Source organism: Electrona antarctica (assembly GCF_951216825.1).
Source record: "Electrona antarctica genome assembly, chromosome: 13".
Taxonomy (NCBI): domain Eukaryota; kingdom Metazoa; phylum Chordata; class Actinopteri; order Myctophiformes; family Myctophidae; genus Electrona; species Electrona antarctica.
In genome coordinates this window covers 5,291,058-5,304,201 of record NC_136794.1, presented here as the reverse complement: position 1 = coordinate 5,304,201, position 13,144 = coordinate 5,291,058, and the positions used below count along the sequence as shown (strand labels likewise).

General features: G+C 44.2%; 1 protein-coding gene across 1 annotated transcript; it reads right to left on the bottom strand.

The window, feature by feature from the left end:
• Positions 1-1,174: 1,174 nt before the first annotated feature.
• gpr156 (G protein-coupled receptor 156) lies at positions 1,175-11,980 on the bottom strand (the record flags this gene model as incomplete). The annotated part of the gene is made up of 9 exons (XM_079518771.1): positions 1,175-2,563; positions 3,033-3,191; positions 4,297-4,533; positions 5,877-5,972; positions 6,749-6,874; positions 7,839-7,949; positions 8,612-8,747; positions 9,285-9,412; positions 10,928-11,980. 9 exons carry the CDS (start codon positions 11,978-11,980, stop codon positions 1,175-1,177), a joined length of 3,435 nt encoding a protein of 1,144 aa, XP_079374897.1.
• Between the last annotated feature and the right edge of the window lie 1,164 nt (positions 11,981-13,144).

Below are 13,144 nucleotides of genomic sequence, written 5' to 3'. Positions count from 1 at the left end.
GAGCTTGTAAATCTGCAATTTGTCACAAATGACACCATCATTTGATGGAGCATACATTTAGCATTAGTAAGTAGGCAGTTATAAAACCAGCACTTCCTTCACTTACCATCATGTCATACAAAATGTAATGTTGAACAGTAACAGCAGTTAAGTTATAATAAAAAGTCAATAAATTAGATCAAATTGTAAACCAGAGATGACACAATAAATTCATGTTAAAGGATCAAAATGTTTGAGACTGTATCAATAAAATAGAGGGCCAATGACATAAAAAAAAGAAAACAAATAAATATTATAATAAATAGGCCTATGTCTACGGTAGATATTAAGGTGCATATTATTGCTGTGATGTGAAACCGTTTTTACTTGTATTTTTCTTCATCGAATTAAAAATGTCCCTTCATACAAGTCCATACATTCATGGTTGCAAGAGAAAAAAGAAACCTTCAAATGACGCAATGCATCATGCACTAGGATTTTACACCTGGAAGTATTCAAAGGTATTCCAAAATGTAATGTTTGCGATATATAGTATGCAGGTTTCATATGACAACACAGCAGAAATATACAATTAGTTATGTTAGCGCATTTTTTTCTTGAAGGTAAAAAATAACCTGTGCACATGTAATTATGAGATAGATTGGTTTTCATAATGAGTAGACTATGCACTTAAAATATCTCCTCATATGGAATGTGACACATATTCTTACTGAAAGCTATAGTCAATCTATTAGTTACATGTCATGGATTTAGTTCTTCGGTTATCCTCAATGGCAGCTTTGCATCACCAGTGTCCCAGCTGTGTAGGACACATACAGTATTCAGTAGTAAAAAAAAAAAAAGATATTGGGTCATTTAAAGTGCACGTAACTGAGGAAATGAAACAATAGCAACCATCAATGATATGACCCTTGGCTTTATATAAGCACAGACATCCTCCATTCATACAAGGTTAATTAAATAAGGTTAGGAAGGGAAGACCGTACGGTGGACTCCATGTTGCTCCCTGGAAGGAAAGAAACATGCGCAATTGGACCAAGGACCAAGGAAGCTGAACACAAACGGAAGTGTTGGCTGCATATAGCCCATTGCGCATGTTTCTGTCCTTCCAGGGAGCAACATGGAGTCCACCGTGTGGTCTTCGCTTCCTAACCTTATTTAATTAACCGTGCGTTCATACAAAAGTGGGTTTGAGGTCCTCTTTGAAGACCACAGGGTGTGGCGACCGATAGAGGTTGCTGTAGTCTCCGTACTCGCTGTCGGAGGAGGTGTCCGAGGAGCTGTCGGACGACAGCAGGGAGCCGTGCCATTCACAGTACGGTCGGTGGTAGTAGCAGTAGTCTGTGGAGCTGCTGGAGTCTGAATCCCAGTACCCACACGAGTCTCTAGCATGTCTATGGACCTGCCCGCCCTCACCGCTCGCTTCCGTATGCGATGGAGACACGACAGGGCCGCCGCGTCCTGGCCCGCGGGGTACGCACGAACACTTGTGAGACCTTAAAACATACCTCCTCCGATCCCTTCTTTTCACCTGCTGCTGCTCCACCTCCTCCTCCTCCTCCTCTTCCTCCTCTATGTCACTATTGTCCAGGTGGAGAGAGGTGGGGTCCGCGGTGACGCCCCCTTCAGTTTGTTGAGATGTTTTTATGGAGGAGGGGGGGTTGTCTGGATGCTGCTGGGGCACAGAGACGACTCTCCTCTTCCCCCAGACGGGAGGCTCCGGACCCGTGTAGAAGCAGGCAGGGGGACCTCCCCTCGGGGAGTGAAATGGAGGCCGGCGTTTCCTCATGGCATAGGGGGAGATGCTGGGGTAGCGGAAGAGGACGGGAGGATGGGGCGAGCAAGGCGAGCGGAGGGAGAGGGGAGAAAGAAGGGAGGGATCAGTGAAGTTAGCTTGAGAAGGCCTCCTGGGTCCCCAGACCTGACCGGGAGAGCGGAGGGCGGTTTCCCTCGCCGCGTCCACGCTCAACTCCTGGAGGACCTCCTGCAGTTGCTCGCTGCTCACAAAGCCCGCCTGCCTAACCCCCGGCCCCAAACTCGATATTAGGTCACCACCGCCTGCAGTTTCGACACAGTTTGATGGAGATAGGGGCGCAGTTTCGCCAATTGTCTTAGAGCCCGCGGGGACGCCGGGAGACACCGGCTGCTGTACGTCGTGCCCTTTTGCCCTAGACTCATCCGCCGTTGTCCCGGCCCCAGCCCACGAGACACACTTCTGAATTGCACCGGCGCCATCGGTCAGAAGAGGAGAGGAAGTAGGGACGGGGGAGGTGGAGATCGGAACAGGGGAGGAGGTCTCGGGGAGAGGTGTGGAAGGGGCGGTGTCGGCGGTGCGAGGGGAGAGAGGGCGCGACGAGGAAAGGTTAGGCTCGGCGGCGTCTCTCTCGGGCGGGGGGGTTGACTGCACCACCACTGTGGTCTGCGTGGAGCAGGAGTTGAGGTTGGTGGATCCAGACGAGTCCATCTCCTGGTCGACTCGGGGCTGGCTGGCCGACATGAGACGGAGCAGTTTGCCCTTGGCATTACTCACTTGCTCCTGCAGACTGTCGATCACAGCGTTTTTCTTTAAAATGTAAACGAAATGTGCATGTATTAGTTATGCGTTAACATTTTTTGTTGCTCACGTTAATACACCTGAGGACGATTCTACAAATGCCTCCTAAACAGTTTCCTGAAAAGCCCTATATTTCTATGTCAGTGGTGCTCAACCTTTTTCATATCAAGGACTGACGGAATTATCTGTATTTGGCCACCGACTCCCATCTGAAAATATGTTGTTCCAGGGACCCCCCCAGAAACAAAGATTTGAGTTTATCACGTTCGCTGTGAAAGAATATATATATTCAAAGATTTGCACCACATAGCTCGCACAAAGCTTGTAGCGCGGCACTCGTGCCGCGCTATGAGCTTGTAGATGTGCTATTTTTCAATAGCTAAAGAATAACATAATGCTTAAAACACCAAGAGGGGTTCCTGTACAGAATGGGTTAAACAGAAAACAAAGTTTGCTTGAAGGATGAAAGAGTATGTACCTCACTGAGCATCTTCTTCATGGAGTTGTTCTCCCCCAGCAGGTAGTAGATCTCATCCTGGCTATATACAGAGGGCTGGCTCTTACTGGGGCTGCTGAAATACTTGGCCATCTGACTGGGGTTGTTGTGCTCCTCTTCAAACTGCCGCCACTGCGTCAGCTGTATGCATGCATGCGTGTGTGCATGTGTGTGCATACAGTATGTATTTGTGGGTGTGATATGTGAAATTTGGTGGAGGCAAAAAAAACAACTTAAAGTCAGTTACACTGTAACATAGTACGCAAATATAAAGTACAAACTGTGTTTCCAAGACTATTAACTTGGAACCATATCACCAGGTGTGCATTTCAGTGTATTGCTCATTGTTAAAATATTTGCTCCCTTTCCGCCGTGGAGGTGCATTCCTTTATCGCAACATAAGCTCACTAACAGCTACCTATACAGTCATCAAGCTGCTGGCAACAGCCTACATTGCGGTTGAGTCATAAACATCACATGCATGAGTCATTCCCCGAGGGAAGCTCACCCACACGGAGGAGAACAAACGTGCACACAGTCACATACATTTCTCAGCTTGTCAAAACAGCGAGAATTTCAAGGGAATCATATGTCTGTCTAGGACCTAGGTACTGTTACTGTCTGTCTGTCTGATTGAATGACTGAATGTCTGTTTTAAGTTGTTTAACCCATTTAGGCCTGACGTCGAAATTTAAAAAATGTCTTGAAATTCCTGACCGTTTTCTGAAAAACCTTATGTTTCTGTATCAGTGGTTCTCGATATTTCATGTCAAGAACCCCAAAAATTATATGTAATATGCCTCCGCCCCCCCATCTGAAAATATGTTCTTCCAGGGATCCCCCAGAAGCAAAGATTTGAGTTAAAAAGTTCACTCAGTAAGTCTGTAATAATATATATTCAAAGATTTGAGGCACAAGTTCAAAGCACGGCACACGGTGCCGCGCTATGAACTTGTAGATCTGCTATTTTTCAATAGTTAAAACACCAAAAGGGGTTCCCGCCCAAAATGGTTTAATGAGCTGGTGTCTTTGATTGCAGACGTCACCACTGTATCTCCATCTCATACACAGATCATCAGGGTGAGACTTTCTCCTGGGAAATACAATCACCTTTCCCAGCAGCGACTCAAAAACGAATTTCACCCACCTTTTCACTTGTAAAACTGTGACGTGAAGATGATTCTGATTCTAGTCAATAAAAACGGTCGGTGTCAATGGCTGTGGAGTCAATATATATAATTCTTACCTGAGGAACAAACAGCACACAGTTGGTGGCCAGTGTGCAGATGAAGATGGCTCCAGCCACGGTACTGTAGACCAGGTCGGGCCAGGCCTGCAGGAAGATAGTCATAGGGACGGCCACAGCCGAGGACAAGGTGACCAGGGTGACCGCTGTGATGATAGTAGGAGACTGGTTGACTGGAGGGTGGCTGACATTGCTGGTCAGTCCGGCCAGATAGGTCCCATACAAAAGAAGACTGCCCTGGAGACAGGGTGCAGGGATGGAAGAAAGAAGACAAACACAAAAAGTCAGTTTGAAAATACTCCCTAATGAATAAATAAAAATGCATCTGTTCATACAGTCCCCTGAATGTTCTGCAGCTAAAGCAGCTGCCTCCACCACCTCTCCCCCTCTCATGGAAGTAATTGACAATATATAAAGTTACAACACCAACTTTGATGAGGCTGTATTGATTTGTTTTAAAAATATAAGGTTTTCTTAATTTCCTGAAAAATGTACATTTTTAATTTCCTGAAAAATGAACATTTTGGAGTTATGAGGTTTCCTTCCGACAGCAGAGATATACAATATAACACAGTTGAGATGGTTGGTAGGTGGTCTCGCCAATCTTCCAAATTTAGAACATATAGGAACACTACTGGTTGAAAAGAGGTAGGGCTCCATTTTCGTCACCGCTAAATCCCTTATCCCTAAACCTCTTTGCATTTCTTTACTATTTTGAAAAACATTTTTGAATAGTTCAATTAGCCAATCTACATTGACACGCTGTGAGCTTGTAGACTGGCCATTTTAGCTATTCAAAAAAGTTTTGCAAAATAGTAAAAAAAAAAAAAAAGCAAAGAGGTTTAGGGATAAGGGGTTTAGCGGTGACGAAAATGGAGCCCGTAGTGTTTGAAGCTCAAAGTGTAATGTCTCCACTATCCAAGTGGGCGATCCGTCTTGGCAGCAGCTCAGAAGTACAAATGTCAGCGTGTGAATGAGAGCCAGGTTAGAATGCCAGGTACAGGCCATAAATCTTACAGATTGTACCTCTGAAGTAGTTTGATATATCTTGAGTTGGCAAAAAGAAAATATTGCTTTTCATGAGGCATGTTAACACTCCGATTGCCCCGGGGTTATTTAATCCATTAAATCATAACGCCCAGCGATTTATAGCAGCGGAGCACTTCTACCGACGGACCGGATGTTATCCCGGATGTGGATGTAGCCGCTAAATGTAGCCAAAACACTCTAGAGCCGATCGACGACAACAACGGGAGGTATGATTAAATCTAGCGCGACTAGCGACGGGACCGCGGTGGGCCGTCTAACACGTGATCTTTTCTTAGAATTGGACGGGATGATTTAGATCACGAGTTATTAACGTTTAAAGATTGTCGTTCTCGTCGGCTAAACATTGAATGTTGCGCAACAGGCGCTTCCAGGCTGTGGATCGGTTTTGATATCAATAATCTTCGTCTTTTGGATAAAACTTCGTCCTGGGCGCTGGGTGTTACTAATTGAAAGGACGGTGAACTTCGTCCTGGGCGATCGGGGTGTTAAGCACTGGTAGTTAAAGTGTTGAATAAGAGTGTATAACCTACCTTTTGTACTGCAATAAGGATAACCCACAGATCTGAGTATACAGAGGAACAGGAGTCCAGCTGAGATAAAGAGTAGGAAATATCTCTCTCCACCACCTAAAGCAATAGAATCCACATACTGTCAGTAAGCAGCAAAGAAACCTTAATTATATCATCTTTGGACACAGCCAAATTGGCAGTGTCTATAATCAAATCTACTCTAATGCAGACAGTCCCTTGAGGAAAGAGTGATTCTGCATTGGCAAGATTGTTGCAAAATCAAGAATTTACAGCTATGTCTGCCTATTAGTGGGCCTAAGACAATTTTGACCTAACACCGAGAAAGAAACGTTCACTAATTATCAGCAGTAATGCTATGATAAATGAATTTATCATCAGCAAAATGTTGATTCCACATTTTGTCCTTCAATTCACAAGTTTGGCCTTTAAAGGCTGCGAGAAGCAAGACCATACATACATAAACTATTCATGCGTAATCACAGAGAAACTGGAATAAGGCTGCAGTTACAGTGTCCAAAGAAGTTGTCCTTTTCTTATGTCCCCCATAATTATATGTAATTGGCCACTGACACCCATCTGAAAATATGTTGTTCCAGGAACCCCTCCAGAAGCAAAGATTTGAGTTAAAAACGTTCGCTCTGAAAGAATATATATTCAAAGATTTGAGCCACAATTTCACGATTTAAAAAAAATAGCAGACCTACAAGCTCGTAGCGCGGCACTCGGTGCCGTGCTATGAGCTTGTAGATCTGCTATTTTTCAATAGATAAAGCATAACACAATGCTTAAAACACCAACAGGGGTTCCCGTCCAGAATGGGGTTAAGAAAAGCGCTATTTAAGTCCCAGATATTATTAAGAAGTGAAGTGTACCTTGACAACGGCTCCAAACGAGCGTGAACACCTGATGGGGTCAGTGAGGTTCCAGGCAGACAGGACCAGCATGTCCACCACAATCAACAGACCCACCATGCCCATCAGCTGGATGTCTCTGATGATCTGAAACACACCCATCACAGGTTATACAGTGATATGAGCTTCATGCTGTACATCTCATTCATGTTGTATGATCCTCAGAATGCTTTTGTACTCAATGTAAATACTACTACTACAAGTAAGACGCGCAGATGCGGGAAGCGAACGCAGCTCGTAAATTGCAATAACAACAATTAGAATAAATTACGTACTTTTTTTTGTTATGCCTGGGTTACATAGTAATGGCTCACTGCTACTACTACTACTACTACTACTACTACTACTACTACTAATAATAATAATAATAATAATAATAACTAGAAAAGTCACAATTTTGAAAAATTGCAAAGTGTGGTTGCCGCAGTCGCTTACATAGGCCCCTCCCACTAATATTGTCAGCCAATTACAATGTCATAGATTGGTTACGTAACCAACAACAGCCAATTAGCTACTACAAACGTTATGCAAAGCTCGGCCAATCACAGTGGAAGTTAGGTAGGTTACTCCGGAAGAAGAAGAATAAAAAAGTGTGACAATAACTTTAGTCTAACCACACTAATAATAATAATAAAACATTTTGTCTGTCTGTCTGTCTGTCTGTCTGTCTGTCTGTCTGTCTGTCTGTCTGTCTGTCTGTCTGTCTGTCTGTCTGTCTGTCTGTCTGTCTGTCTGTCTGTCTGTCTGTCTGTCTGTCTGTCTGTCCAACTATCTACCGACCTACTGTATATGTCTAAGTGTAATTTCCCCCGTTGCTAAGGGAGATAATTACCTCTGGTAATGAGGCAGGAGTCACTGCTGTGCTACACACACATCCATATTTAATGCATGCCAGCATAGTGGTATAAGCCTAAAGTGTAAGGTCACTGAGGATGTATACCATACTATATTTATATACAGAGCTATACTCTGTATATAAATACAGATACATATATGCTGTAAATATACCGTCATCAAATTCCTAATGAAGAGACCGGATGTTCAAGCTTACCACTCTCTTGTCCGGCACACGCTGAGTGAACACTCTGTAGAGCCTCCATGTCTTCCCCAATATGGGGCCAAACACCAGCGTGCTGCCGATACAAAGAGTCCACATTCTTGCCTGCATGGGAAGAGATACATTACATAGTTAAGAGACACAGAACGTCACGTCAAGCAGACGGAAAAAAACGGTGTAGCAGGTTCAGTGCATTTAAGCCTATAGTTTTCATTTCCATCACACAAATCGTCTTATTTTTTTTCCGGCGAGCGGCACAGTCGTACGACAGTATAAATGAAATTATTAGACATTATTAGACGTGACTGATTGAAGGTGGGAGAGGTAACGATGTGAGGTGCCATGCAGTGTTGTTTTCGTCGACTAAAACGATCCACTAAATATACTGTAGTTTTTGTCAAACTAGGAAGGCACTAGTGGACAAGAGATCCAGTATAAGTCATTTTACACTTGGTTGCTTGCTGAAAATAGCAGATCTACAAGCTCACAGCGCGTTGCGCTGCGGCGCGTTGTGAGCTTGTAGATCGGCTATTTTGTGTAAAATCAGCCATTACGACGGCATCAAGGCCCGCCAAAACACATTTCAGTCGACAAAAATCGTATGATATTTAGTCGACTAAAACTAGACTTAAACACTAAAATGTGACAAAAACTAAATGAAAACGTTTAAAGAGACTAAAACAGAAATTTGCTGCCAAAAACAACACTGAGACAAGAGACTAAAACAGAAATTTGCTGCCAAAAACAACACTGTCTGCCATGGTTACCTGGAGCACAGTTCGTGATGCTCCGTCCTGTGGGTGCGTTCGCTCGTCGATGGTGAACAAGAAGCCGCTGATGTAGGCGAGGACACTTCCACAGAGAGTGAGCACATTCAGGTTGGGACTGGACATCTTCACTATCCTGATAAAGAACACAAACACACATGATGCAATTCAACACGTGTTTTACTTTAGGAGTTTTTTTTATTATTATTACTTTTTTTAAGTAGCGAAAAAATGTAGATCTACAAAGCTCAACACACACATCACGGATGCAACGCATTGTGAACTAATTGCTATTTTTGATTTTGTTATACAACATTGATTGATTGATTGATTGATTGAAGTATTTATTGACAGTTTGTAGAATTACAGTACATTTCAAGTACAACTCAATACAAAAACTGTTAACTGTGAGTGGACGACACCATGCATAAAGCATTACACTTGTTTACAATAGGGCCCACCATTTTCAATTCATCAAAACATTTAGAGACGTACTACGAATATACACTTCTATATAGCCAAAAACAGGAAATCATCATAGGAGGTAAAAAGGGAAAAATATATATACAGTGAGGGGGAAAAGGGGTGGGGGGCCGGTATAGGGCTTAAGTGGTTTATTTACGCGGGTGTGTGTGTGCAACAGACATGAATATTTCCATCTGCGTTCTTCTACCTGTTGTTCTTGAAGCGCAAGGTGAACAGAAGGAAGCAGAATGACAGAAGAATGCCACTGGAGAGAAGAGTCCAAACCACTGCAACCAGCACTGGAGAGAGAGACCGCCTGGGCAGTTCTACCCCCATCTGTGAACACACGCACGCACGCACGCACGCACGCACGCACACGCACACGCACACACACACGCACACGCACACGCGCACACACACACACACACACACACACACACACACACACACACACACACACAAATTATGCCATATATAATAGGAAGGAGAAATGGAAAATAAGATGTTTTTATGTATTATCAGTATTTATTAACCGTGTACTGAATATCTATATAACCTTACGTTCTTTGTAAAGAATATATTATTATTATGTTATTTGTTTTTGCATTTCAGGGACAATATAGGAAGAAGTTCATAGCTTCATTTAAACAATTCTTTATTGAGGCAAGCACGTCAATCAATCACCAACTTATATTGATCACGGGTACAGTATCTGAAAAAACTAACAGCTAAACAGAAAATAAATAAATAACAATAACACAGATATAAATGTAAAATAGTGGTTATTTCCATTCATGGCATGTCCATTCAGACACAGAAGAGGAATTAGTCGGTCCACAGCGCGGCTTCTGTGACTTTGTTTGTTATGAGCTTATGAACATTTGTGACCAGATTTGACTGAGAGCCTGCCATCGCGCAAATTCCAGCCTTTCATCAGAGGAGAAAAACCTTTCTTTTTTTCAAAATGAGTTAATAGCACAGGCAGACTCTTCACATACTAGATAAGCCATATCTCCAAAACTGGTAGGTCAAACTGAACAACCAATATGTCAATTTGAAGCTATGATCCCCTGCTTTCATATGACATGAAAAAAACGAAAATTCAAAAAAATCTAATGGCAGTCCCTCAGTCAAATTTGGTCACATTTATTGGCAAGTGTTAAGACTCGGTCCCCGGAAAAGTCAGTGGCTATAAACATGGAAATAGAGCACTTAATCTATACTTTTCTATCTTTTGGAATCAAACTATAACTGGGATGTCAGACTGACACGGGAAATAATCAGCGGAGCCGAGTTGATTCCTCTGTGATTCCGGCGGGGGTTAAAGTAGGGAAAGACTCTCTCCCCGAACGAGTATCCGGTGAACGAGTAGACGTGAGAGCGGGAGGCCACGTTGTAAAAAGACACCTGGCCCCTTTCCACGTCCACGTACACCCCTACACACTGGGGCTTGTCCTCGAGCGGCAGGTGGACGGGAGGGCTAGCGAGAGCCCAGTACTGCTTGCCTGCATGCCTAAGGCCAACGGTCCAGTAGCCTCCTTCGGGGTTTAGCATGTTGCCTCCTTTGCGGTTGACAGATTCAAGGCACACGCCAATGTCCCACTCTGTCTTCCCTTTCACCTGGACTTCATAGTAGAGCTTCCCAGAGGTGAAGCCCTGCTTTCCCAGGACACTCAGACCAGGGTAGAACCTCTTGGGGTTGTCGTTGACGCTGAGGCTGACGTCGCCGTGATGGACCTGCTTGCCGTTGGTAGACAGTATCAGTTTCGGGTGAGCCGTGTCCGGATCCAGGGTCACGTCCACTTCACACGGCTGGACCCTCTGGAACTCGGTCTCGCACAGCCTGTTCACCTGGGCCTTCAACATCTCCTCCAACTGAGAGGCCACCCTCCTCACCGCTCGCCTCGCCGTCCCCACGTACACGACGCTCTCTACTGCGGTCTCGGACCATTCCTTGGTGACCGGAGGCGTGGAGACGACGGGGAAGCGCTGAAGCAGGTGCAGGTGGTCGTCGGTGTTGGTGAGCCGCTCCAGCTCGGCGCTCCATCTGCTCAGCTCGGTGGTCTCCTGCTCCAAATCTTTAATAATCCCCTTGGCCCTCGTCTCCGCTTCCCTCTGTTTGCCTTCGATGGCTCCCACAAGTTCAGCTTGGCCTCTCTGGACGCAGAGCAGCAGCGCCGCAAAGACCTGCAGGCTGTCCTCGGTCTCTCTCTCCGTGTTTCTCCTGCTCAGCTCGACGGTGCGTCTGATCTTGCTGACCTTGTGCAGTCTGCCCTGGATCTTCCGCTGTACCTCGGCGTCTATCTCCCTCAGCTGAGCTCTCCTCTCCTGGCTCTCGGTCTCTAGGGGCACGGTGGCGTGTGCTTTGTGGTCCTCCTCGATACAGACCTGACACACGTACACCTGGTCAGTGTTACAGAATAACTCCAGCAGCCTCTCGTGTTTCTTACACACTCTGTCCTGCATGTCCATCACGGGGTCGATCAGACGATGCTTCTTGAAAGTGCCAAGGATCTGATGGGGCGCTAGGTGCGTCTCGCAGAAGGACGCCAGACAGTCCAAGCAGGATTTCAGAGCCTTGACTCTCTTGCCTTTGCATACATCACATGGAACCTCTCCTGTTAACGGTTGGGCGGAGGCTTGCTCATCGGCTCCCATTTCCACCGTTCTCCTGAACTGAGCGGCCAGCTCTGATATGAACGTGTTGACTTTGAGCTCGGGTCTCTGATAGAACTTCTGCTTGCACATGGGGCAGTGGCTCAGTGTGATGCTCCGCCAGTATCCTTGTATGCAGTCCCTGCAGAAGTTGTGCCCACACGGAGTGGAGACGGGTTGGGAGAACACGTCCAGACAGATGGGACAGAGAAGCTGCTCCTCGGACAGCAGACTGCCAACAGAAGCCATATCTGGGAACACATAGCAGAAATAAAACAATCAATTATGTAATAATGTCGTCCCATGCAGTCCCTAAAACTGAATTTCTTTCCTTCCAGACCATCAAAGGACCACACCGCAGTTCTAGCATGTTTGTTTGTTTGTTTTTTGTGGAAGCCATTGGATTATCATTATTTCGATACTGCAGTATAGTGGTTGACAAAGTATGCATATTTCAGTGAATCTCTTACACCAACAGTGTTCTTATGAAGTACTGTAGTTTTGGTGAATTTAAAATAATTCTATGTCCACTTTAGACTAGAGACAAGCCTGCTATAAAACAGCCATTGCCATCGTTAGCTAAACTGCTTCACAAGAACAATATTGGTGTAAGAGATTTGCAGATTTATTTGTATCATTATACATATCATACTACTGTATATAATATCATTATATACAGTAGGCCTATATATTTTTTTGACATACCAGTATATAGATTATGAAATACAGTACATGGTGCATTTTCTTTACAGCACAGAAATTGTTTTTTGCGAAGCAGTCTTTGTTCATAGAGGTGAAGTATTTATAAAGATATGTTATGTCCACCAGAGACCTGCGGTGGCTTTGGTTTGCTCTACGCACCCTGAAGTGCAAGGGGACTAAGTAAGTAAGTAAGTATAAGTAAATAAGTAAGTAAGTAAGTAAGTAAGTAAGTAAGTAAGTAAGTAAGTAAGTAAGTAAGTAATGTCCATTTGGCCAAAAGACACTCCCACAATACACTAGCTGATAGTAAGAGAAATCTATGAAAATCTGGGAACTAAATCGTTACCAAGAAATGTCTTCACCAATGTGTTTCTAAAGGTGTCTAATAACATGTACTAAAAGTTTGAAATTCAACTCCTGTGGGAAATTGAGTTATTAGCATAATATGTGACCATACCCTTAACATCCTATATAATGCAAAAAAGTCCAAATTTCATCATTCTTTAAGTAGCATGTGACATATGAAACTATAGGGTTTTCATGATTCTGAATCCATTCCAAGCATTCGTTTTACACAAAAAACACTCCTGGGAGGTAAACGGCCTCACAAACGTGATGAGGTCAGCACATTTGGTCAAGTGGATATGGCCTAATTTAGCCCAAGGAGTGTTTTTTTTTTGCAAAACTAATGCTTGGAATGGATTCAGAATC